General features: G+C 50.0%; 1 protein-coding gene across 1 annotated transcript in view; it reads right to left on the bottom strand.

Annotated features, from left to right (window-relative positions):
- Positions 1–27,109, bottom strand: part of lats2 (large tumor suppressor kinase 2) — a 186,788-nt gene that overhangs the window by 56,780 nt on the left and 102,899 nt on the right. The window contains 3 exon segments of the mRNA XM_038818027.1: positions 17,413–17,919; positions 17,922–17,958; positions 17,960–17,995. Of these exon segments, the coding sequence (XP_038673955.1) occupies positions 17,413–17,919; positions 17,922–17,958; positions 17,960–17,995 (580 nt within the window).

Raw genomic sequence — 27,109 nt, 5'->3', positions numbered from 1 at the left:
CTCTTTGCGTAAAAAACCCACCTCTGACCTCTGTCCTATATCTATTACCCCTCAATTTAAGGCTATTTCCCCTCGTGCTAGCCACCTCCATTCGCGGGAGAAGGCTCTCGCTGTCCACCCTATCTAACCCTCTGATCATTTTGTATGCCTCTATTAGGTCACCTCTTAACCTTCTTCTCTCTAACGAAAACAACCTCAAGTCCATCAGCCTTTCCTCATAAGATTTTCCCTCCATACCAGGCAACATCCTGGTAAATCTCCTCTGCACCCGTTCCAAAGCTTCCACGTCCTTCCTATAATGAGGCGACCAGAACTGTACGCAATACTCCAAATGCGGCCGTACTAGAGTTTTGTACAACTGCAACATGACCTCATGGCTCCGGAACTCAATCCCTCTACCAATAAAGGCCATCACACCATAGGCCTTCTTCACAACCCTATCAACCTGGGTGGCAACTTTCAGGGATCTATGTACATGGACACCGAGATCCCTCTGCTCATCAACACTACCAAGAATTTTACCATTAGCCAAATATTCCTTATTCCTGTTATTCTTTCCAAAGTGAATCACCTCACACTTCTCCACATTAAACTCCATTTGCCACCTCTCAGCCCAGCTCTGCAGCTTATCTATGTCCCTCTGTAACCTGCAACATCCTTCCGCACTGTCTACAACTCCACCGACTTTAGTGTCGTCTGCAAATTTACTTACCCATCCTTCTTCGCCCTCCTCGAGGTCATTTATAAAAATGACAAACAGCAACGGCCCCAGAACAGATCCTTGTGGTACGCCACTCGTAACTGAACTCCATTCTGAACATTTCCCATCAACCACCACTCTCTGTCTTCTTTCAACTAGCCAATTTCTGATCCACATCTCTAAATCACCCTCAATCCCCAGCCTCCGTATTTTCTGCAATAGCCGACTGTTCTTATCAAACGCTTTACTGAAATCCATATACACCACATCAACTGCTTTACCCTCGTCCACCTGTTCAGTCACCTTCTCAAAGAACTCGATAACGTTTGTGAGGCATGACCTACCCTTCACAAAACCATGCTGACTATCCCTAATCATATTATTCCTATCTAGATGATTATAAATCGTATCTTTTATAATCCTCTCCAAGACTTTACCCACCACAGATGTTAGGCTCACGGGCCTATAGTTACCGGGGTTATCTCTACTCCCCTTCTTGAACAAAGGGACCACATTTGCTATCCTCCAGTCCTCTGGCACTATTCCTGTAGCCAATGATGACCTAAAAATCAAAGCCAAAGGCTCAGCAATCTCTTCCCTGGCTTCCCAGAGAATCCTAGGATAAATCCCATCAGGCCCCGGGGACTTATCTATTTTCACCTTGTCCAGAATTGCCAACACTTCTTCCCTACGCACCTCAATGCCATCTATTCTAATAGCCTGGGTCTCAGCATTCTCCTCCACAATATTATCTTTTTCCTGAGTGAATACTGACGAAAAGTATTCATTTAGTATCTCGCTTATCTCCTCAGCCTCCACACACAACTTCCCACCACTGTCCTTGACTGGCCCTACTCTTACCCTAGTCATTCTTTTATTCCTGACATACCTATAGAAAGCTTTTGGGTTTTCCTTGATCCTACCTGCCAAAGACTTCTCATGTCCCCTCCTTGCTCGTCTTAGCTCTCTCTTTAGATCCTTCCTCGCTTCCCTGTAACTATCAAGTGCCCCAACTGAGACTTCATGCCTCATCTTCACATAGGCCTCCTTTTTCCTCTTAACAAGAGATTCCACTTCTTTGGTAAACCACGGTTCCCTCGCTCTACCCTTTCCTCCCTGTCTGACTGGTACGTACTGATCCAGAACACGCAATAGCTGTTCCTTGAACAAGCTCCACATATCCAGTGTGCCCAACCCTTGCAGCCTACTTCTCCAACCTACACATCCTAAGTCATGTCTAATGGCATCATAATTGCCCTTCCCCCAGCTATAACTCTTGCCCTGCGGGGTATACTTATCCCTTTCCATCACTAATGTAAAGGTCACCGAATTGTGGTCACTGTCTCCAAAGTGTTCACTTACCTCCAGATCTAACACCTGGCCTGGTTCATTACCCAAAACCAAATCCAAAGTGGCCTCACCTCTTGTTGGCCTGTCAACATATTGTGTCAGAAAACCCTCCTGCACACATTGTACAAAGAACGACCCATCCAATGTACTCGAACTATATCTTTTCCAGTCAATATTAGGAAAGTTAAAGTCTCCCATAACAACTACCCTGTTACTTTCGCTCTTTTCCAGAATCATCTTCGCCATCCTTTCCTCTACATCTCTAGAACTATTAGGTGGCCTATAGAAAACTCCCAGCAGTGTGACCTCTCCTTCCCTGTTTCTAACCTCAGCCCATACTACCTCGGAAGAAGAGTCCCCATCTTGCATCCTTTCTGCCACCGTAATACTGTCCTTGACTAGCCGCGCCACACCTCCCCCTCTTTTGCCCCCTTCTCTGACCTTACTAAAGCACCTAAACCCCGGAACCTGCAACAACCATTCCTGTCCCTGCTCTATCCATGTCTCTGAAATGGCCACAACATCGAAGTCCCAGGTACCAACCCATGCTGCCAGTTCCCCTACCTTATTTCGTATACTCCTGGCATTGAAATAGACACACTTCAAACCACCGACCTGAACACTGCCGCCCTCCTGCGAAGTCAAATCTGTGCTCCTGACCTCTCTACTCTCAATCTCTCGCACCCCAAAACTACAATCCAGGTTCCCATGCCCCTGCTGAATTAGTTTAAACCCCCCCAAAGAGTACTAACAAATCTCCCCCCCAGGATATTGGTGCCCCTTAGGTTCAGATGTAGACCATCCTGTCTATAGAGGTCCCACCTTCCCCAGAAAGAGCCCCAGTTATCCAGAAATCTGAATCCCTCCCGCCTGCACCATCCCTGTAGCCACGTGTTTAATTGCTCTCTCTCCCTATTCCTCGTCTATCACGTGGCACGGGCAACAACCCAGAGATAACAACTCTGTTTGTTCTCGCTCTGAGCTTCCATCCTAGCTCCCTAAAGGCCTGCCTGACATCCTTATCCCCTTTCCTACCTATGTCGTTAGTGCCAATGTGGACTACGACCTGGGGCTGCTCCCCCTCCCCCTTAAGGACCCGAAAAACACGATCCGAGACATCACTTACCCTTGCACCTGGGAGGCAACATACCAAACGTGAGTCTCTCTCACTCCCAAAAAACTCCTATCTGTGCCCCTGACTATTGAGTCCCCAATTACTAATGCTCTGCTCCTCTCCCCCCTTCCCTTCTGAGCAACAGGGACAGACTCCGTGCTAGAGTCCCGCACCCCATGGCTTACCCCTGGTAAGTCCCCCCCCCCACAAGTATCCAAAATGGTATACTTGTTACTCAGGGGAACGACCGCAGGGGGTCCCTGCACTGACTGCTTCTTCCCAGTCCCTCTTACAGTTACCCATCTATCTCCAGTCTTTGGTGTAACTACTTCCCTGAAGCTCCTATCTATGACCACCTCTGCCTCCCGAATGATCCGAAGTTCATCCAACTCCAGCTCCAGTACCATAACTCGGTCTTGTAGGAGCTGGAGCTGGCTGCACTTCCTGCAGGTAAAATCAGCAGGGACACTAACGGCATCCCTCACCTCAAACATCCTGCAGGAGGAACATTGCACTACCTTCCCTGCCATCCCACTTAATTCCAACCAAGTTCTGGTAAACACATATAAAACAAATAAAAATATAATATAGCACTTACCTGCTCAAACCAATGGGTCTTATTATTAGGTTAGAGGAGGAGGGCGGGTGGGAGACACTACACGTGTAGTGTCTCGGGTATCCTCTCCACCAGAATTTATTGGCTAGGAGAAAATCCTTCCCAGAAGTCCGCGGGTCGTACTTCCGGTTCCCGCCTTATATTATCTTTGCTCCCACTGGCACCCGGCCGCTCTCAATGTGTCCCCTACCGCTCTTTCACTGACTCACTGCCGCTCTCCTCGCGCTCTTTTATCCTGTGTCCCTCTGAACTCCCGCTGCTTTATGGACTCCCTCTGTCTCTGAACTCCCGCCGCTTTCTGGGCTCTCTGTCTCTGAACTCCCGCTGCTTTCTGGGCTCTCTCTCTCTCTGAACTCCCGCCGCTTTCTGGGCTCCCTCTGTCTCTGAACTCCCGCTGCTTTCTGGTGCAATTCTCCGACTGGATAGCGCCGGTCATCCTGGTCATGAAGCCTGACGGATCAGTGCACTGGTCTGGTGACTAGAAGATGATGGTCAACCCTGTGTCTCGACTGGACTGTTATCCAGTCCTTAGGATCCAGGATCTTTACGCGAAGCTCAGAGGAGGTTGCACATTTACAAAACTCGACATGAGTCACGCTTACTTCCAGTACTTCTAGCTCCTGAGTCCAGACGCTGCGTAGCCAAGAATACGCACTGGTGCTTGTCTGAAAATACCTGTTCTTTGGGGTTTCCTCTGCAAGCGCAATATCCAGCGTGTAATAGAGAATATGCTGCACGGCCTACCTTGTGTGGCGGTCTACCTAGATGACGTCCTCATCACGGGCTCGTCCAGGAGTGCCTGCAAAACCTGACCGAGGCACGGCATCTGCCTCCAGCAGAAGCCGGTATCTGCCTCCGGCAGAAGAAATGTATCTTCAACACTGCCAAAGTAAAGTACCAAGGCCTAAGTGGCATTTAATTGGCTACTTATTGATCTGAGAAGGGAGGGTGTCCTTGACGTCCCCTGCCCCAATTTCATTAGAGAGGGAAACAGCCTCTTCACCTCGTGTCTTGCTACACAATTACAATCCCCCCCTCAGTGTGCCAGTAATATGATGATAGCCCACTGTTACACAGAACCAGCTGACATCAATTTTCAAACTCACTATGACATAGATTTCAGCAAAGCCTCTGACAACTTATAAAGAAGGCAAATGCACATGGGATACATGGTAATTTGATAAGGTGGATTCAAATTTGGCTTAGTTGTGGGAGACAGAGGGTGATGACAGAAGGCTGCTTTAGTGACTGGAAGCCAGTGTCCATTAGCATATCACAGGGATCTGTGCTATGTCCTCTATTATTCGTCATTTATATAAACAACATAGAAAACTATGTGGGGGTAGGGTCAGTAAGTTTCCGGATGACACAAAGATTGGCCGGGTGGTTAAGTAAGGTTGAGTGTCTTGGGTTACAGCAAGATATAGACGGGATGGTCAAATGAGCAGATAAATGGCAGATAGGAGTTAACCCTGAAAAATGTGAGGTGATATACGGTAATTTGACAAGGAAGTATTCAATGAATGACATGAAACTTCTAATTTCTGACGAACAAAGGGACCTTGGCGTGTTTGTCCATAGGTCGCTGAAGGCAGAAGGGCAAATGAATAAGGTGGTGAAAAAGACATATGGGACACTTGCTTTTATCAGTTGAGGAAAAGATTACAAAAGCAGGGAAGTCACGTTGGAGTAATATAGAACTTTGGTGAGGCCACAACTGGACTACTAAGTGGAGTTCTGGATGCCACATTAGAGGAAGGATGTGATTGCACTGGAGGGAATGTAGAGGAGATTTACCAGGATGTTGCCTGGGATGGAACATTTAAGTTGGAGCAGAGAAGACTGAGGGGTGATCTGATCGAGGTGTCCAAGATTATGAGGGGTATGGACAGGGTGGATAGAGTGAAGCTGTTCCCCTTAGTTTAAGGGGCAGTCACGAGGGGACACAAGTTGAAGGTGAGGGGCAGGAGGTTGAGGGGGGCAATGTGAGGAAACCGTTTTTTGTCCAGAGGGTGGTGATGGTCTGGGTTGGGGGGGGGGGGAAGAGGCGGGTTGGCTCATATCCTTTAAAAAGTGCCTGAATGAGCACTTGGCATGTCATAATATTCAAGGCTATGGGACAAGTGCTGGTAATTGGGATTAAGTAGGTAGGTCAGGTGTTTTTCACATGTATTGTGTGGGTCTGTGATATCTTCATCAAATTTGAATTTGTTTTTTTATATCTGTGGGGACAAGTTAAAAGACAAGAACAATCTTTTATATGGTCACTCACCTTCGTCCTCTTGCAAGCCCATTGGGGTCTGCGTAGAATTGATTTCCAATGTATTTAGGAGAGCAGAAGCCATAACATTATTGGACAACAGTAGAATCTATTTTGGCACCAATCTTCCACAACCAATATATAAATAAACACTATCTTTTTAAATTAAGGGTCAATTTAGCGCAGCCAATCCACCTACACCGCACATCTTTGGATTAGAATCACAGAATTTACAGTGCACAAAGAGGCGATTCAGCCCATCGAGTCTGCCCTTGGAAAGAGCACCCTCCCTAAGCCCACACCTCCACCCCATTCCCGTAACCCAGTAACCCGACCTAACCTTTTTTGGACACTAAGAGCAATTTAGCATGGCCAAACCACCTAACCTGCACATCTTTGGACTTTGGGAAGAAATGGGAGCACCAGGAGGAAACCCACACAGCCAAGGGGAGAACGTGCAGACTCCGCACAGTGACCCAAGCCGGGAATCGAACCTGGGACCCTGGAGCTGTGGAGCAACTGTGCTAACCACTGCTCCACCATCCCACCCCTAAGAAAGACTATCTTTAACTTTAACAAGCTAACCTAATATAAGAGATTACTATGGCTGCTCTGTACTTTGCCGATTGAATGGAACAGTTCACAGCACAAAATGCTTTTCGTTGAAGGAAAGACCTGCATGATTAGTTTTCCTTGTCCTCGCCAAACCCTGATGTAACAGGTTATTTAAAAAATTTCAGAGCACTTTTGACATTGAATGTAATAATAATGATCTTTATTGTCACAAGTAGGCTTACATTGATACTGCAATTAAGTTACTTTGAAAAGCCCCTAGTTGCCACATTCTGGCGCCTGTTCAGGTAGACAGAGGGAGAATTCAGATTGTCCAAATTACCAAACAGCATGTCTTTTGAGATTTATGGAAAGAAACCGGACCACCCAGAGGAAACCCACGCAGACACAGGGAGAACATGCAGACTCCACACAGATAGTGACATCGAACCTGGGATCTGGAGCTGTGAAGCAACAGTGCTACACACTGTGCAATAGAATTATTGCACATTCTATGATTCAATGATCTCCTTCTACCTGAGATCTTCCAGATCCTGGACTACTCCATGTCTTTGTCAATATCGCTCTAGGAATCTAAATCATGCAGGTCAAGCAGGATCATTTTTTTCCATTCCCACATCCAATTGGGATTAAAGATCTTTTTTCTGCAAGATGACAAGCTCCTACAAGCACAGCAAGTAAACTGATAGCCAGGATCTCAAAGTCATACAAAAGAAAAATAGTGCAGCTGTTGGAACGCTGAAATAGAAACAGAAAATTCTGGAAATATCCAGCAAGTTTGGCAGCATTTACGTTGAGAAAAACAGTTAATCATCTGAATTTTCTGGTGCTCGAAATTCTCATCCAAAATCAACCTACCTTTTCTGGTCCATCAGATTTTCCGTCCTGCCTGCTACGATTCTCACGGCAGACAGGACCGGAAATTCCTGCCAATATTTCAGGTCCGTGACTTTTCAATCAGAATTGGGAACAACTAACTGGAAAATGAAAAGGTTTTGAGCAGCGAATGAGGGAAGATAGGAAGAAAAACAAGAGGGAAAGTCTGTGATAGGGTGGCAAGCAGGAGAGGTTAAATGACAAGAAGTTCCATGGTGCAAGGCCAAAGGGAGTGATAAAGGAAAAGATGCAACAAAAGGAGGTGTGAGTGGCAGGATAGATGTCATGCGAATGCGAAGTAAAGGAAATAACAAAGAAGAGATGAAAAATATACTTCCAATTTCTATCCCTGAACCTTGAACAGTCCACTTCTATTTTCTTTCCAAGTGTCACAGTCAGGACTGCCCTGGAAGATCCAAGATTTCAGCCTGTTCCTGCCCCAACGAACTGATTTCATCCTACTGTGACTATTTTCTCTCCCTTTGTCCAGTCTCCTCATCTTTGGCCACGATTTACTTGTCGTGCCTGACTTGGTGACGCAAGAGGTCATTGAATCTCATGAGAGATTCGCAAGATTCGCAACGCTCAAAGTGTCTCGCAAATTTCCATTCCTGCAAAGACTTTGGGCGCGATTCACCCAAACAATTTCTAAGGGTGCTTTTCTCCGGAACGATTTTCTAAGTATTGTAGCGATCGGGAATCGGAACATATTGGAAGCATCCAGGCGCTCGGCCCAGAGAGGCCAGTAACGCTATTCAACATTAATTGGTCAACTTAACTAGGCTTCATGGGCTTCTCGCCGCAAATAGAGGCTCACCAGCTCATTCGCTGGTACCGTACTCACCAGCCCACCACTAACAAGGTTGAGCAGCAATTAAGTTGCACTTGCTCGGCAAACCCCAGGCAGCTCGCATTAATGGTGCCATGGGGAGCAGCTTCAAGATTCGGGGATGTGGACCTGGGGAGGCTGCTAGATGCTGTGTAGGCTGAGGGATGTCTGTTCCCCCGAGGGTCCAGGAGGGTCAGCCATAGGGCAGTCAGCACTGACTGGAATGAGGTGATGGCGGCAGTTAGCTTGGGAAATGTGAGCAGAAGGACTGGCCTCCAGTGCAGGAAGAAGGTCAATGACCTACACCGGGCAGCACGAGTAAGTAGACACTAACGCCGCACCCACCCCACCCTCCCCCGAGACCTCACCACCACACCCACGGGAGTGACTACCCCTCTCCCCCTTCAACCCACCAACCCTTCCTTTCCCCTCCCTGTTCAACCCTCCAACCCTTCCTCCAGCCCCTCCCCCCTTCAACCGGCACCAGCCGACGGTGCCAGATCAACCCAGGCGGCCCCCTCTCCAGCCTCCCAGGAGACCACCTCAGAGGAGAGGTCCAAGGAAGACACGATTGAGGCATCACAGCTGTCATCCCCACCCTCCACCAGCACAGATACACGCACCTCAGTGGGACAGGTTAGTGGTCAGGCTTCTGGGGCACAATCTAATGAGCACCACACTGCTGCTGATGAATATCAGGTGGAGGCAGGAACCCTCAGACAAGACAGTAGTCAGAGATCTGCTGGATCCCAGGACCCAACTGGGTCCCAGCCTGATGCTCAGACTGTGGAAGACGTCATCCCAGAGCTGATGGAGACGATAGGTGCGGCACGATAGCACAGTGGTTAGCACAGTTGCTTCACAGCTCCAGGGTCTCAGGTTCGATTCCCGACTTGGGTCACTGTCTGTGCGGAGTCTGCACGTTCTGCCCGTGTTTACGTGGGTTTCCTCCGGATGCTCCGGTTTCCTCCCACAGTCCAAAGATGTGCAGGTTAGGTGGATTCGCTATGCTAAATTGCTCTTGGTGTCCAAAGAAAGGTTAGGTGGGGTTGCGAGGATAGGGTGGAGGTGTTGGGATAGGGTGGAGGTATGGTCTTAGGCAGGGTGCTCTTTCCAAGGGCTGGTGCAGACTTGATGGGCCGAATGGCCTTCTTCTGCACAGTAAATTCTATGATTCTATGATCCATAGCCGCTTGAAGGAGCCCCCAGAGGCAACAGGCGTGGGAATGTCGCCAGCAATGCGCTGCACTGAGGCCAGCACTGCTAGGGTGGCGGCCGCAATGGAGAGCCTGGTGCACGATGACGGCACCATTAATGAAGGCATTGTGAAGTCGATGACGGCCATGGCTGAGGGTTTTGACAGAAGTCCCTTTTCCCTAGAAACGATCTCATGCATCTTTTCTGCACTCTCCCAAATGCCTTCACGTCATTCCTAAAATGTGGCGCCCAGAACTAGACCCACTATTCCAGCCTAGGCCAAACCATTGTTTTATACAAGAATATTACAAACATAAATTATTTACTTTTGTACTTTATCCCCCTATTAATAATACCTAGGCTATGGTATGCTTTATTAACTGCTTTCAATTTGTCCTGCCACCTTCAACAATATATGCACATGTACACCCAGGTCCCTGTGCTCCTGCACCCCTTTTAGAATTGTACCCTCTTCATGTTATTTACATCAAAATAATCACTTCACACTTCCGATTTAAATGTAATCTGCCATATGTCCACCCATTCTACCAACCTATGCTCTTTTCAAATTCTGCACAATCCTCATCATTCACAATACTCCCAAGTTTTGTATCATCCATAAATTTTGAATTTGAGCCCCTTATTACAAAGTTTATGTCATTTATATAAATCAGGGTAGGAAGAGCCTGGATCATGACACCGTGCCCTGAGGGACTCCAAAATAAACCTTGCTCCAAATATCTATTCATCACTCCTCTCTGCTTCCTGTCACTCAGCCAATTTCATATCCATGTTGCTACTGTTAAAACCAGGAGCTCCAATTTTTCTCACAAATATGCTGTGCTGCACTTAATCAAATGCCTTTTTGAAGTCCCTGTACAGCACACCAACAGTGTTATCCTTGTCAGGAAAACAAAGATAGTTGTAAGGAATTTGTATTGGTAAACATTAGGAATAAGGTATATTTTTAAGTGGGTTTAATTTAATGTTTCTGTGCCTGGAAGGGTAAAATCTGTAGGTAGGTTCATGCTGGACAATGTGTGGGGGTTGATTAAGTTCTAACTGTGTTTCTATTGTGTTTAGAAAGGACTACAGACTGTAGAATAAGTAAAAGGTGTAAGCATGTGGGGGTTGCTTATCAAATGGAGATAGGTAATGAGAGAGAAAGTAACTTTCACTGCTCAGCTCGAAGCAATTGGTTTAAAAGGCTAGAGAGGGAATATCTCTCTCAACTTTGCTAGAAAAATAGCCAAAGACCATGCATGGAACAATGGGTAAGAAAACAACTGCAGAAATCTGAGGAGCAGCTAACTAAGGAAACTAAAGAAGTGAAGAGAGATTTCCAAAACGTCTGAGATTAAAGGTACTTGAATGGAAAGCTGTTCAGTGAAGACAGACCTAACTGGTAAGAAGGCCGAGATCCAGAAAGATATCTGAAGTGATTTTCAGGTTTGTGAGATTTTACTTCCCTGTGGACAATGAAATAACTATGGAAATCAGAGATCGGATCTCGGAGTTTGTGTAAAAGTGGCTGAGACAAAGAAGTCCTAAAGGGGTTGGTGTAATCCTGGATTGGATTTGCTATTAAAAGTGGAGCGGAAGCTTTGTTTAAAAGTGCAATTTGGGAAACCTGGTCCAGATTTTGGAGTGCAAACCACTAAGGGAAAGCATCATTATGAGAGAAGGTTTTAGAGCGTGTATTTGGGAGGGGAGTATAGAAACCCTCACATGACAATCATCTGGGGGGATTCTGAGGAGACATCCACAAGCATTCACTTGGCTTCAGAGTGGAGAGTATATTTGCCCAGTCATCTTGCGTGCTTAAAATGGACTTTGTGTTAATGAGCCGATTGTAGATTAAGGTGTACTTTGAAATCTGTGTTAACCCCAAAACATGTGTGTAATTATTAAGCTAAGGGGAGAGTAAATGTGTACTCTATCATAATACAACATTTTCATGTTAAATACATGGGGCTGGATTCTCCGTGACATCATGCCGAAATCACGGAACACTATCGGCCGGAGAATAGGCTCCAACGCTGAAATCAGGCTTGACGCCGGTTTTGTGCCGATTCAGAATTCTCCAGACCCCCCAACTCGACAAAATCGCGGCACTAGCCGCGCAGCCTGGAAGTGCAGTATGCATCTCATTATCAGTCCTGACGACCGATTCTCTGGGGCCTCAGCGATTCTGTGCCCCGGATGGACTGATCTCCCGACACCATGCTTCTAACCATTTTTTAAAATTGTGAAGCTGGCGTGCTGGCTGTGGCGGCTGCAAGAGGAGGTTGCATGGGGGGCGGACGTCGTGCTTTCGGGGGGGCGGCATGCCAGGGCCGGGGGAGGGGAGGGGAAGGGGCAGGCCAAGCAGCCGGGGAGCCCACAACAGGACAGGGACGGAGTCCACACACCGAGCCCCAATACGGTGGCCACCTTGTTGGCCACCCACCCTGGCCCCTGGGTGGACGTCGAGTAAACGGCCGTATGGGTGGGTGCCACCCCATTCCCTGGCCACCAACCTCTACGCAAAGGGGTCATTCCAGTTGCCGAGTGGGGACCTGTCCGACATCTCTCAGGCATCGGCATACAGGTTCATCTGCGCCATTATGGACGCCCTGTATGCCCTTACGGATCACACCCAACAGGATGCCCGGGCAGTGGGCTTCGTCGCCGTTCCACGGGTGTGGGGATAATCGATGGGGTGCATGTCGCCCTACGGCCACCGGCGGATAACAAGCCGTTGTTCACCAACCGGGACACCACTCCATGAACATTCAGGTGGTCTGTGACCGCCAGATGACTGTACGACTGCGTCCGATACCGGGCAGTGTACATGGTTTGTTCATTTTGGTACAATCTGTGATCCACGACATGTTCGAGGGACACCCCCCTCCCCCCACTGGGGGAATGGTTGCTGGGCGACAGGGGTTACCCGTTGCGGTCGTGGCTGATGATGGCTATATGGAGGCCACAGACCGACGCGGAGACCCGATACAATGATGCCATTGTGCGACCAGGGGTGTGTTCGAGAGGTGCTTCGGGGTCCTGAAGATGCGTTTCAGGTGCATGGACCACTCTAGAGGGGCCCTCCAGGTGGTGGCATAGTGGTATTGTCACTGAATGGTAATCCAGAGTAATGCTCTGGGGACCTGGGTTCAAATCCCGTCATGACAATTGGTGAAATTTAAATTCAATAAAAATCTAAAATTTAAAGTATAATGATGACCATAAAACCATTGTTGGTGTTCCTAAAACCTCAGCTGGTTCACTCATGTTCTTCAGGGGAATCTAAGGATCTTCATGTTAATCCTGGTCTCCCTTGTTTTTAAGGGCTGGTTTAGGTCAGTGGGCTAGACATCTGGTTTGTAATGCAGAACAAGGCCGGCAGCGCTTTTTCAATCCCCGTACCAGCTTACCTGAACATGTGCCGGAATGTGGTGACTAGGGGCTTTTCACAGTAACTTCATACTTGTGACAATAAAAGATTATTAATTATTATTCAGTACAAGGGAAGGAGGGTCGGACACATCGTCGTGGCCTGCTGCGTCCTCCATAATATAGCCCAGCAGAGGGACAATGTGCTGGAGGAGGATGAGGAGCAAGGGCAGGCCTCGTCAGACAATGAGGATGAGGGGGACAATGAGCAGGATATGGGGGCTGATCTGGCACGGGAGGCTGCACAATAGAACTGCCAGGGCCAGAGAGCATGGGACACATTAATTGACACGTTTTACCAACTAGGGGAGAGGGGGGTTTCTGGGCAGGGGAATGGACACCACAATACCGTACGCCCTCACCACCGAACACCCTCACCTCCCACCACCGACCACCCTCACCCCCCACACCACTATACCACCCGCATGCACACCCCACTCCGTTATATATACCTGCGGCACTACGAGCTGAGACACTGGGTTGCCATTGACAGCGGGTCTGGTCCATGGGATGGAGGATGATGACAGCCCACTCTGCGATGAGCTCCGTGCTCAATATCGTTAGACAATGTCTGAATCATGCCCACATTAGCACCTTCCACCTGGGTGATCCCTGCATGCGAGCTGGCCAGTCCATCACATGGCCCTGTTGAATCGCTGGGGGTGTGGGTGGCTGCACGTTCCACCCACTGGGCCTCACTCGTCCACCGCCACCACCCCTCACTCCCAGTGGCCATCACTAACTGCCCCACCCCCACACCCATCAGACAGACAGAGCACAGAGGCAGGTTTCAATGGTGTTAACTGGTGTTTAATGTGAAGAGGTATATACAGTCTGTGCCCTAGCCCCATAACTAAACTTTTTTCTGCACCCGTGCCAACTTAACTGGTGTCTAACGTTCTGCCCTTACGGCCCCTAGATGATATTCCAGATGGTACAGCAGGCGTGGAGGCGGACTGCTGTGACTCCTGCCATGTGGCGAGGGTCTCCGTTGGCGCACGTCTCCTGGGCTGGCCCTGCCTGGATGGGCCCGGCTGGTCCTCGGACTTCCGGGATGGCGTGGTGCTGCCGCTGTCCACCAGATGCACCAGGAACATGAGGGGAGAGCCCGAGGTGCTGCAGTGTTCCGGTACCTCCCTTGTAGGAGTCACCGGCACGGGCTCCAGCACCTCCTCCTTCCTCGGGGTGCCCAATGGCCCCCGAGCTTCTCAATGGGACAGGGATGTGAGTGGAGTCATCCCCCGAGGCCTCCCCGCCACCTGGCACTGCCAGTCCTGGATGCCACTCTGGGATCGACAAAGGTCTGAACGTTAGCGGCCATGGAGCACAGGGGCGGGCCATCTCCGTTTGGGACTGGACCACTTCCCTCTATGTCTGTGCTCCATGTGCACCAGCCGGCTGATGCTCTCAGCAATGGCCTGCTGTGACTGGGCCATCACCTGGGTAATGCCGCTGATGCTCTCAACAATGGCCTGCTGTGACTGGGCCACGCTGAGGAGTGCTGCTGCAATCTCCAGCTGGCTCTAGCACATGGTTTCCTGTGAGTGGACAGCCCTATTCTGGGCCATGGTCTCCGCCTGCACAGAATGCCCCAGGCCTTGCACACGCTGACCATGTCCAACACCGTCACCCCATTGCCTCCACCACGGACACTTCCCATGCGGTTTCAGCCTGGATGGCATGCATGACCGGCACCACACCCTGCTCCTGCACGTGGATGGACTCCTCCACCTGCGTCTGCAGGTGCTGTAAGCCAGCCCTCATCTCCTCCTCTAGTCCCTGGGTCTCAACCTGCATTTGCACTGTGGGTGGAACTGGATCTTCCAGGAGCCCGGGACCCAACTGGGCGGCAGCTGGTTGCTGGGGCCGGCCTGCCCTCCGACCGTCCGGCCCCACGGCTGCTCCTACCTCCACCTGCTGTACCGGAACGATTGTCTGATGCGCACCAATGAGTGTCCCAGAAGCCTCTTCACTAATTTGCCCAATTGAGGTGATAGTCTCAGAGATGGTGAAGGGTGTTGGAGAAGCTGTGATTGGAAGTCAGTGTCCTCTTCCGACCCGAACTCTGGGGCCTCCTGGGTTGTGGTGGTCCTGGGTCGTTTCGGGCAGAGGGCTGGTGTTCCGGCTGCTTTCCCTGTTGGTGCTCGGCAGTCTGGGGGGGCACCGGCTCTGGCACTCGCTGGGGGCGGGGGGCCCCGGATGAGTCGGGCCCATCCCCGGCTGGTCCTGTAAGACACAAGACGGCATGTATGGTTAGGCAGCTGGACAAGGGTGAGGCGTTAGGTGGTTTGGGTTGGGGTGAGGGTGTGGGGTAGAGGGTGTGTGGAGTGAAGGGGGTTGGGGTATGGGGTGAGGTGAGGGAGTTTGGGGTGGGCACACATTTGTCGTGAGGACCTGCAATCAGGCAGGGGAAGCGCCACCGACATCCGCGTCGGTGACCTCTCTCCTCCGGCCCGCCGACAATGTCTAGTGCCATCTGCTCGGGCATGGTGAGGGGACGCAGGTCTGGTAGTCCCCCTCCGGTTTCTCCCGGTGGTTGTGCGCAGCCTTGCCCTGGAGAGTGGGTGGGGGGCAGATACAAATAGCAACAGTGTTAGACGGCCCGGCGCATGCAGCCCCGGGGTTGGGCATCTGATGGTATCAGTGGCCAGAGCACTCGACCGTTGCTGCTGGCATGGGTGCAGCCATGTGGGTCAGGTTAGTGGGGCGGGGGGTCACATCTGTGTGTGGGGTAAGGGCATTAGTGCCGGGGCACAGCGCTGGGTACTCACCCTGGCCACCTTGAGGAGGTTGTACAGTTTTTTTTCTGCACTGGCCTCCAGTCTGGGCCACCATCCCGACGGCGCTGACAGCGGCTCCCACCTCTGCCCAGGCACGGCGAACAATGGCGTCTGCTGACCTCCTCTCCTCCACGGAGTCAAGGAGGGTCTTGAGTTCGGCATCGCGGAAGCATGGCGCTGCTCTCCTTGCAGCCATGTTGGCTGCGACGCTTGTGTGTGTGAGGGGGAGAATGGTTTATGTGCAGCCGCGGCATTGCGTAAATCACGGAACCGGCGAATCGGCTGCTGGTCCATTAACAGCATGTTGAGTTTCCCGATAAGCCCGTGCTAGCCCCTTGGGAGCAGTTAAATCGCTGCAGCTGGGGACCCGATCACGCCGTCGTGAAACTCCACCATTTTCACAATGGCATCAACACTTAAGACTCCAGAATGGAGAATTCACCCCATGTTTTTTCTTGTTATTAAAATGAATTAGCGGTCCCGTGACTCATCCTCTACATTTTTATTAAAAACAATTAAAAGTTGCGGAGCGGGATTCTCTGTCAGCAGGATCCTCCTCTTCGCTGGCAGTGCACTCACGCTGGAGGATCTCCCAACGGTGTGGGGGTGGTCACAATGGAAAACTTCATTGGCCACTGCCAGGACAAAGGATCTCGCTGCTGGCGGGGGAGCGCCGTGCCGGAAAACGGGTCTAGCAGGACGGAGAATCCCGCCCACCGTCTTTTGAGCCAGGGTTCCATTCTGGCATATTCCATTCCAGTTATAACACCAACTGGGATCGTAACATCCTCATCAACCCTCTCTGGTACTGCATCAAAACAGTCAAGCAAGTTAATTAAACATGGTTTTCCCTTAATATATCCATGCTAGCTTTCATTAATTAAGCCACGTTTGCCCGAGTGACTATTAATTTTGTCCCAAATGATCATTTCCAGTTTTAATGAATCCTCTGTCATTTCCACCACCTCCAGTGTGATGCCACCACCAAGCACACCTTCCCATCCCCTCACCTGCCTCCCCTTTAAACAAACCAAAGGAACCTTTCTCTCCACGACACCCTGGTCCACTCTAAACTTTTACAATGTTACTTTTCCAGGCATGTACAGTGGATGCAAAATCTGCCTTTTTACCTCCTCCACACCTCCTTGGGGCTGTCACAGTGGTTAGCACTGCTGCCTCACAGCACCACGGACCTGGGCCCAATTCCAGCCTTGGCTGTCTGTGTGGCGTTTGCATTTTCTCCCCATGTTGGCGTGGGTTTCCTCGGGGTGCTCCAGTTTCCTCCCACAGTCCAAAGATGTTCAGGTAGGTGGATTAGTATGCTAAATTTCCCCTTAGTGTGTCCAGGGATGTGCAGGTAGGTGGGGTTATGGGGGGTTAGGATAGGGCGAGAGCCTGGTTAGGGAGCTCTTTTAGAGGGTAGGTGCAGACTTGATGGGCAGAATGGCCTCCTTCTGTACTGTCGTGGTTCTATGGTTCTATGGTGCATACACTGTTACAAGTGAAACAGATGATGCCAGGCTATCATTTTCTGTTATAACTCAAACTGATACTCTGCTAACAATACAAGTACAATACTGCTCTATCATGAACTAAATAAACACATGCAAAACATTCTATAATGTAGGCAACATGTGTAAGTCAATAAAGGAAAATGTTAAAATTATACAACAAAGACTCACCTTTCTGATAGTATTTGGAATCATGAGTCCACCTAAATCCAGTACAAAGACCAAAGTCAGTGAGTTTAATGTGTCCATCAAGATCAATCAGGATGTTGTCAGGTTTAATATCCCTGTGAATAAATCCCATTTTATGCACGCTCTCAATGGCTATGGTCAGTTCTGCAATATAGAACCTTGCCAGGGACTCTGGGAAAACTCCCATTCGTATCAAGAGGCTCATCATATCTCCACCTGGGATGTAATCCATCACAAAGTATAAGTTTTCTTTATCTTGGAAAGAATAGTAGAGTTTGACTACCCATTCATTGTCAGCTTCAGCCAGAATATCCCTCTCTGCTTTCACATGAGCCACTTGATTCCGACTCAGCACATCCTTCTTCCGTAAGGTTTTCATTGCATACAGAGCATTGGTATCCACTTTTTGAGCCAGGCAGACCTCCCCAAAAGCACCGACTCCCAGTGTCTTAATTTTTACAAATAATGACTTGTCCATTTTTGCTCTTTCAGTCTGTTGTAATTAGACTCTTTCTGATTAAGCATTTTCCCTCATCTGTTCCTGTTCTGCTTCGGATAGACCTGCCTTGGAAGCCATACATCATAAATTAATTGAAATAGGCATCAGAATTATTTTTTTAACTATACAAAAGAACTGAAACACTATTTGGTAATTTCTCTACTGAAAACTACAGAATCTCCCTTGATGCCATATTGGGCGAATGAACCAACCAATATTACAAAATCAACAACGAGGGAAGTTTCAGCTTCAATCCCTGGTTCAGGATCTCTGCTGGAACAGCTTTAGAGCTCTGTTAGTGTCCCTAGTCTACAGGGAAAAAACCTGCCAAAGTTAAAACTCTTGATTAAGATCTAGTGACTTCTGTTGAAAAATAAAAATATATGAAGTTTTTAGTTTCCAAGAAACAATTATCTGTTATCACTGTTAAGACAAAAAAGTGGAGGAAAAAGCCAGAAAAGTGAAATATACTTATTTTGACTTTTGGCCTTCAGATCTCCCCTCACTATCCTATCAGCAAAGTGGATCCTACCAATTGGAAAATGAGGTGAAAATTTGTTGCATTAAATCTCTGCTTCCATTATGTATTATATGCATTTCAAGGAAGACAGGAGGCAATAGGGATTATCAAGTGCAATAAAATCCTGCTCAGTAGTCGGATTAATGTACAGATGAAATCACTTTTATATTATTTTCCAGAGATTTATGTGTATGATTATCCAACATGATCAACTCATATGAAATGGGTTGTTAATATCGGAGATATTTACCCCAAAGCCATTTGTGAACAAGTTCCAGACCACTTTGCTGCCATTTTTCTGCAATGTATCTGTTCGGAGCATTTGTAGAATTATTATAGTGCTGGCCGCAGGATGGCGCAGTGGTTAGCACTGCTGCATTACGGCGCTGAGGACCTGGGTTCAATCCCAGCCCCAGGTCACTGTCTGTGTGGAGTTTGCACATTCTCCCTGTGTCTACGTGGTCTCACAACCACAACACAAGATGTGCAGAGTAGGTAAATTGCCGTGCTAAATTGGCCCTTAATTGGAAAAAAAAATAATTGGGTACTCTAAATTTATACTGAAAAAAAAGAATTATTACAGTGCAGCCACAACTGCATCATAAAGACTTTCCCCCGAGATTCCCCTTCCACTTTGGGCTTTTTGAAGGAAACCTAATAGAAATGTCAGGTAAGACTGGTTACACCACATATGCCTCCGGAATCACTAGTGTCCCTACATTAGGATACAAACAGACCTCTATTCATCAGAGGCACAAATGGAAGCTGCAATTTAGTATAAGCTCCATGACAGTTATGAAAAACACACAAACTCCACCAAAGTTCCAGGAAATGTCCAATATGTCAGAACCAAGCTTACCTTTTATACTTTCAGATTGCCACTGGGAACATCAGCAACATGATCTATATGTAAGCAATGTGCCAGGGACAAATTATAACAGCAAGAGAGAGTTATAAAATGTTATTGATTGACAAATATTCCCGAAGCTCCAAAGGGTTGCAATTATGCCATAATTCTCCCCTCATAATTTCTTAGGAGAAGCACCAACTGTTCTGGAAGTATTTTTTTTTAATAAACATTTTATTGAGGTATTTTCTTTGGTAGTTTAACAACAACAAAATCCACAATATAAATAATAAGTAAAGAAAAAAAAAGTATATACCATACTATGCAAATTCCGCCACACTCTCCCGCAGGTCCTGCCATTACTTACCCCACTACGCTACACTAACCTAACCCCACCCCCCCCTTTTGTGCTGACGTTTAATTTTCTGCGAGGAAGTCGACGAATGGTTGCCACCTCCGGGCGAACCGTAACAGAGACCCTGCTCATGGCGACTTAATTTTTTCCAGACAGAGGAAGCCAGCCATGTCTGAAAGCCAGGGTCTCCGATTTGGTGGGCTTTGAGTCCCTCCATGCCAGCAATATGCACCTCCACGCTACCAAGGAAGCAATGCCAGAACATCTGCCTCTTTCTCCTCCTGGATTCCCGGATCCTGCGATACCCCAAAAATCGCCACCTCCGGACTCAGTTTTGGACATGCCCAAAACATTGGACATGGTTCGCTGCCCCCCCCACACACTTCGCACATCTGTCCTCCACCTCAAAGAATCTGCTCATCCGGTCCACCGTCATGTGAGCCCGGTGAACAACCTAAACTGGATCAGGCTGAGCCTGGCACATGTTGCGGGTGGCACTAACTCTTTCTAGCGCGTCCGCCCACAGACCCTTCTCCATCTCACACCCCCAGCTCCTCCTCCCACTTAAGCTTCAGCTCCTCGGACTGCGTCTCCTCCGACCCCATAAGCTCTTTATATATATCCGAGACCCTCCCCTCCCCTATCCATCCTCTAGAAACCACCCTATCCTGAATCTCCCTTGACGGCAGGAGTGGGAAGGTTGGCACCTGCCTCCACAAAAGCCCGCACCTGTAAATACAGATCATTCCCTCCAGCCAATGCAAAATTCTCCTCCTGCGCCCTCATACTAGGGAAGCTTCCTTCTATGAACAAGTCCCCCCATCCTCTCTATTCCTGCTCTCCTGCCAAATACGGAACCCCCCCCATCCATCCTCCCTGGGGCAAAACCTATGGTTATCGCAGATTGGGACCACCACAGAAGACCCCCCTGCCCCCACATGTCTCCTCCACTGCCCCCAGATTCTCAGGGTCGCCACCACCACCGGACTGGCAGAGTAACGCGCCGGCGGGAACAGCAGGGGCGCCATCACCAGTGCCCCTAAACGTGTGCCCTTACACGAGGCCCGCCTCCATACGTACCCACGCCGGCTCCCCCCCGCACCCCCCCAACCTGCCTCACCATGGCTATGTTGCCGCCTAGTAGTAATTACTGAAATTCGGCAGCGCCAGCCCGCTCTCGTCCCCGGTTCTGTTCCAGCATTGCCCTCTTCACCGTGGGGGGGCTTGCCCCTCCCCCCACACAAAGCCCACAGTAATCTTACTAATCCGCTTAAAAAGGAACGTGGGATGAAAATGGGGAGGCACTGGAAAATGAAGAGAAAACCTCGGGAGGACTGCCATTTTTAAAAACGACTGCACCCTATCTGGCAGAGACAGCGGGAGCGCATCCCATCTCCGAAAATCCTCCTTCATCTGGTCCACCAACGGGCCAGGTTCAATTTGTGTAGCCTATCCAAATCCCTCGCCATCTGAATACCCAAGTATCTAAAACTGTCCCTCCACCACTCTGAAACGGGTAGTTTCCCCAATTGCCTCTCCTGGCCCTTCGCATGCACCACAAACAACTCGCCTCTTCCCCATATTGAGCTTGTAACCCAAAACCGGCCGAATTCCCCTAGGAATCCCATAATTTCCCCCATCCTCTCCATTGGGTCTAGACATACAGCAGCAAGTCATCCGCAGACAACGAGACTCTGTGTTCCAACACCCCCCCCTCCCCTCCCTCCTGGGACCAGCCCCTTGAGCCCTCAGAGAAATCGCCAGCGGTTCTATCGCCAGCGCAAACAGTGGGGAGAGGGGACACTCCCTGTCCTCGTCCCCCGGTGTAGTCGGAAATATTCCGACGTCGTCCTATTGTCCGTAACACTAACTACCGGCGCCCTGTACGCAGCCTAACCCAGTCAACAAAGCCCCCTCCCAAACCCAAAACCTGCTCCAGCACCTCCCTAAGTAATCCCACTCAACCCAGTCGAACGCTTTTCCATGTCCATCGCACCACCACTTCAACTTCGCTAACCCCCGGGGCAGCATAATCACATTGAGCAGCCCTTCTAACATTGGCCCCCAGCTGCCTGCCCTTAACAAACCCTGTCTTGTCTTCTCCTATGACGTCCGATACACAGTCCTCAATCCTCGAGGCCAGAATCTTAGCCAGGAGCTTGGCATCCACATTAACAAGGATATCGGCCGATAAGAACCACACAGCTGCAGGTCCTTGTCCCTTTTCAAAATGAGCAAAATCATGGCCTGTGACATTGTCTGGGGTAGAACTCCTCTTTCCTTGGCCTCGTTAAAAGACTTCCAACAGCACTGGCCCCAATATCCCGGAGAACTTTTTATAGAACTCGACTGGGTAGCCGTCCGGTCCCAGGGCCTTCCCCGACTGCATGGCCTTCAAGCCCTCCATTATCTGTCCTCTAGCCCGACCAGGGCCCCAGCCCTTCTACTACCTCCCCATCCACCTTCGGAAAAGTCACCCATCCAAAAGTGCCTCATCCCCACCGGCCCCCCCCAGTGGGGTCCGATCTATACAGCCTTCAATAAAAGTCCCGAAAGGTCTTGCTCACCCCTCCGAGTCCCCAGCTAAGTTCCCCATCCCCATCAACCACTTTCCCTATTTGGCCGCTCTTTCCTGAGCTGGTTCAAGCAACCTACTGGCCTTTTCCCCGTTGCTTGAACACCGCTCCCTCACCTTCCTGAGCTGCTCCACTGCCCTACCTGTAGTTTAACAAACCTAAATTCCACCTGCAGCCTCCGGCGTTCCCTCAATAGCCTCTGGAGCCTCCGCATAAACTCCTATCCACTCATAGGATCTCTCTTACCCATCAGTCCGTTTCTTGCCCTATCCGTCCTGTCCCTGTGAGCCCGGATCGAGATCAAGCTCCCTCTCACCATCGTCTTCAGCACTTCCCAGACCACCGCTGCTGAAGACCTACCCGTGTCATTTACCTGCAAATAGTTCAGCTTGCACTTCCTCAATCTCTCGCAGACCACTTCGTCCGCCAACAGCCCCACATCCACTCTCCAGTGCGGGCGCTGCTTGCCATCCATACTGACCTGCAGGTCCACCCAGTGCGGAGCATTACAGATCGTAATTGTCGAATAGCTCGTGTCCACCACACCCGCCAACAGGGCCCTGCCCACAACAAAGAAATCTATCCGGGAATAGATCTTGTGAACGTGGGAGAAGAAATAAAATTCCCTGGCTCTCGGCTGCCTAAATCTCCACGGATCCATCCCCCATCTGCTACATGAACCCTTTCAGCTCCTTTGCCATTGCTGGCACCCTACCGGTTCTCGAACATGACCACTCCAGGCCTGGATCAATAACCGTGTTGAAATCCCCACCCATAATCAGCCTCTGCGAATCCAGGTCCAGAATCTTCCCCAGCACCCGCTTTATAAAATCCCCATCGTCCCAATTTGGCGCGTATACGTTGACCAACACTACCTTCATCCCCTGCTACCTACCACTAACCATGATAATCTCCCTCCTACATCCGAGACTATCCTCTCCGCCTCAAACGCCACCCGCTTATTTATCAAAATCGCAGCAGCCGTTGTCTTAGAGTCCAGCCCCGAGTGGAAAACCTGCCCAACCCAACCTTTCCTCAACCTGACCTGAGTCCACCACCTTAAGATGTAATCTCCTGCAGCAGCAGCACCACATCCGCCTTCAAACTCCTACGGTGTGCAAACACACAAGCCCTCTTCACTGGCCCATTGAGCCCCCCGGACGTTCCAAGTGGACCAGCCTAGTTGGGGGGGCAAAGTGCCGCCCTATCCCAGTCAGTCAGCCCATCCCCCTTCTTGGGGCCCGCCTGGTAGCCCGTGCGCCGCACCTCCTCCGGCCCTCCCCCCCCCCGACCCCCCTCAGTGACCTTCCATCGAAGTCCCTCCCACGTCAGCAGAACCCATCGCCCCGCCCCCCCTCCCCCCCCCCCCCCCAACCAGCAACACTACTCTAAATCCCAACCCAGCTAATAAACAAATCTTATACACCCCACCCCACTGTACTTCTGTGAGCTAGCTCACTCTAGCTAACTTGCGACCCCCCCGCCTCTGGCGCCAAGAAGTCTCTCACCCATTGTTCCCTCACTCCCCTTCCCCCGCTCCTGCAACAAGTTTCCTCATCCAGCCATCCCCCAACAAACACCCAGCAGCAAGCTAAAACAAAGATCAAAGGCACCACCCACCGAAACCCAGATAGGCACGTCTTCCATTCCACCAAAGTGCACAAGAGTATAATTACCCAAACTACAACACAAGAAGAACAATTACCAACATCTACCCCACAAACAGAAAAGAACCAGAAACAAAAGAAAATAAATCGAAACCACCCCCCCCCCCCCCACTCCCTTCTCTCCTGAACAGAGCTCCAAAAAAAACTTATCAAAGCAATATTAAAAACAGCCAATTTTAACAACAGTAAGAGAGGAAAAACCACACACCCCCAACCGCAACCCCACCGACAATCCGAAGGGGGAGAGATGAAAAAAATAAGTCAACAAAAGCCCCCCCAGAAAAAGAACAGACAAAAAAAAGGGGCTCAATATAGGCCAACATATTATCACTGAGTCCAAAAGTTCTCAAGCTCCCACCAGTCCGTTTCTTTTTGCAAAGTCCAGCGCCTCATCGGGCGACTCGTAATAATAGTGTTGGTATTCATGCGTGACCCACAAGCGTGCCGGGTACAGCAGGCCGAACCTCACCTGCTTCTTAAAGAAGATTGCCTTGATCTGGTTGAAGCCTGCCCTCTTCCTCGCCACCTCCACGCTCAGGTCCAGGTGTACCCGCAGGATGCTATTCTCCCACTTGCACCTTTGCGTGCTCTTGGCCCACCGCAGAATACATTCCTTATCCAGGAGCCTGTGGAATCTCACCACCATCGCCTTCAGAGGGTCCCCCATCCACGGCTTCCTGGCAAGCGCCCGATACGCCCTGTCCACCTCCAGCGGTCAGGGGAATGCCCCTTCGCCAAGCAACTTTTCGAATATACCCACCACGTATGCTCCTGCATCCGCTCCCTCAGGAAGCCCGCGATTCTTAGATTCTGTCGGCGGGACCGGTTCTCAAGGTCTTCCACCTTTTACCAATAGCCTTTCTTGCTGCCTCGAAGCAGTCCCACCTCCATGGTCCACCGCTCTTTTGGTGCTCCTCTTGTTCCAGCAGCGCCTTCTCCACCTTCTGAATCGCCCGGTCCTGGGCGCCCAGTCTGCTTTCCAGGCGATTAATTGACTCCTTGATCGGGTCCCCCCCCCCCCCCACTCACAGGGATCCATTTGGGTTGTGTTGAAGTGCTCACTTAACCACAATTGCCACTTCCCATAGCAATAGTCATCAGCCGCATGACCAGAGGCCTCGGCGGTCGGTGGGTTATAGGTGGTTGGTGGGGCAGACAGGAACAAAGGGTGCGCCAAGAACGGGTACACATGATCCAGGGGTTGGCATGGTGCTGTGCCACACAGTTGCCCCACAGCACCCCCCCCCCACCCCCCCCCACTCTCCCAGGGCGGCCCACCCCTGTGGAGGGTGACCCCAACTCCAGCTGAGGGTAACCGTATGCCCCACTGACACTGAGGTAGGCAAGCCCAGCGCCCCCGGACTCTTTCCATGAGAGCAAAGATGGCTACTCACCCTCCTAAGCTTCCCACAAAGTCCTTCCGCCAGGTTCACATTTTTCAAAAGGTGCCAGCGTGGCCACTTGCTGGGGAGCCCGATGAATGACAGAAGGCCATTGGATACAGAATGGCTTGTTAATTGTATTGAAATAGAGCTTAAATGGTGATAATTGGTTTCTTGCCATGCTACAGCAAGATTTTGCCTAAGGGTGCAGGCCGGTTGCATCGCAAACTGTTTGACGCCTGGCGAGTTTCTCGTTTTTAACCTCTCCCGCTATTCACCGGCCTCTTCAAACTCCCCCGATCCCTCTTTTCATGGGCATGGTCCCCCTCGCCCCCTGGCAGTGCCACCCTGGCAACTGGGCACCCTTGCACTGCAACCCTGGCACCCGGACAGTGCTCCAGCCAGCTGGGCAGTGCAAAGTGCCCGTGTTCCAGGAAGTGGGACAGGGAGCCACCCTTACTGCCCCTGACCACCCAGGAGTCTCCGATGGTATGGGAGACCTGCTGGGTGCTATTCCGCCTTGTCCACATTTGTATGGACCAGTGCTTAATGACACATAGCTGCAGCTTTGCTGGGGAGGCCGGAGAATCAAGGGAGGCCAGTGGATGCTAGGTAAGTTTGCCAAAGTCGGTTTAAAACCTGCTTTGGCGCGCGCAATTTGGTCCCGCCCCTTGTGGGCGTGATTCTGACTCCCGACGCCTTGTGGGACTTGGGTGAATCCTGCGAGGCGTGTAGATCGCCCGGAAGCCCACGAGAGGGCTTTCTTGACATTCACCGGACATATCCCGCTCAAGGGAGAGCGCAACGCGTCCGGTGGATCACGCCCTATGTTTGTTATCTAATTCGTTCCCCTCTGGCTCACGGTCTAAATCTTCAATGAGGTTATATTTGAGCTGGTGCTTGTGAGGAATAGAGGAGCTACATTGCCTTGGGACGTGACATTACTTTAAAGGTATATAAATGCAAAATGCTATGTGTTGTGAAAATCAATAGGGGCCTGACTCAGCTTGCTCTGACAACCTAAAAGAAGAGAAATTACAAAGAGCTGCCCTTACACACAGCGTTCAGTAGAAAAGATAGGTTAGTGATTTGCATTATATGTTTTATAGTCAGAAAATCAATGAGAGAATGAAGTGAGGTGAAAAGATTGCCCTGAGGTAGCATGCACCCTCCTACTTCCCATCACCTCCTGTGCCAATACCTTGCGTTCACAGGATTTCTACAGGTTTTGGGTTATAGGTTAACTGCTGGGAATCTTCCTCCTGTGTATGTTCTCTCTCTGGTGCAATTACTGTCTTCTTCTAAAAATATTCCGCAGTTAAGATGAAAAGCAATAATAAAACAAGGCCATGATTTTAATTGCAGGATGGGTGGAGTAGCTGGTGGGAGAAGGGGAGGGTTGGTGGATATAGCAGGCCCAAATTCTGCCCAAACCTCGTGTCAATGGTACTTGTGGTTGGAGGAGGAAAGGGCTGGTACAATCTCTGCTCATCCTAGCCCACAAGGCAATCTAAAAAGAACAAAATTTTTCTATGCCTGACGGACTTCCGGTGGAGGCATGTAGGTGGAGGTCACATATCGGGTCACTTCTGCTATATCATCAATTTTGGACCTTTATGTCCAATCTCAGGGGTATCTTTTGGATGATCTGGTATGGGAGTTCTAAAGGAAATGATGGAGGTCGAAGTTCCAGAAGAAAGGTCAGGGAAGGAAGGAGGAAGCAAGCGAACGTCTGTCAACAGTGCGGCTGTGAGTCCAGCAGGAGAGAAGATGGTGGGGTGCTGGTTCGTCATGTGCAGCTGCTCCCATTAACGATTGGAACTCTGACGGGAG

Source organism: Scyliorhinus canicula, chromosome 14 (assembly GCF_902713615.1).
Source record: "Scyliorhinus canicula chromosome 14, sScyCan1.1, whole genome shotgun sequence".
Taxonomy (NCBI): domain Eukaryota; kingdom Metazoa; phylum Chordata; class Chondrichthyes; order Carcharhiniformes; family Scyliorhinidae; genus Scyliorhinus; species Scyliorhinus canicula.
This window is presented reverse-complemented; position numbering and strand designations above follow the sequence as displayed.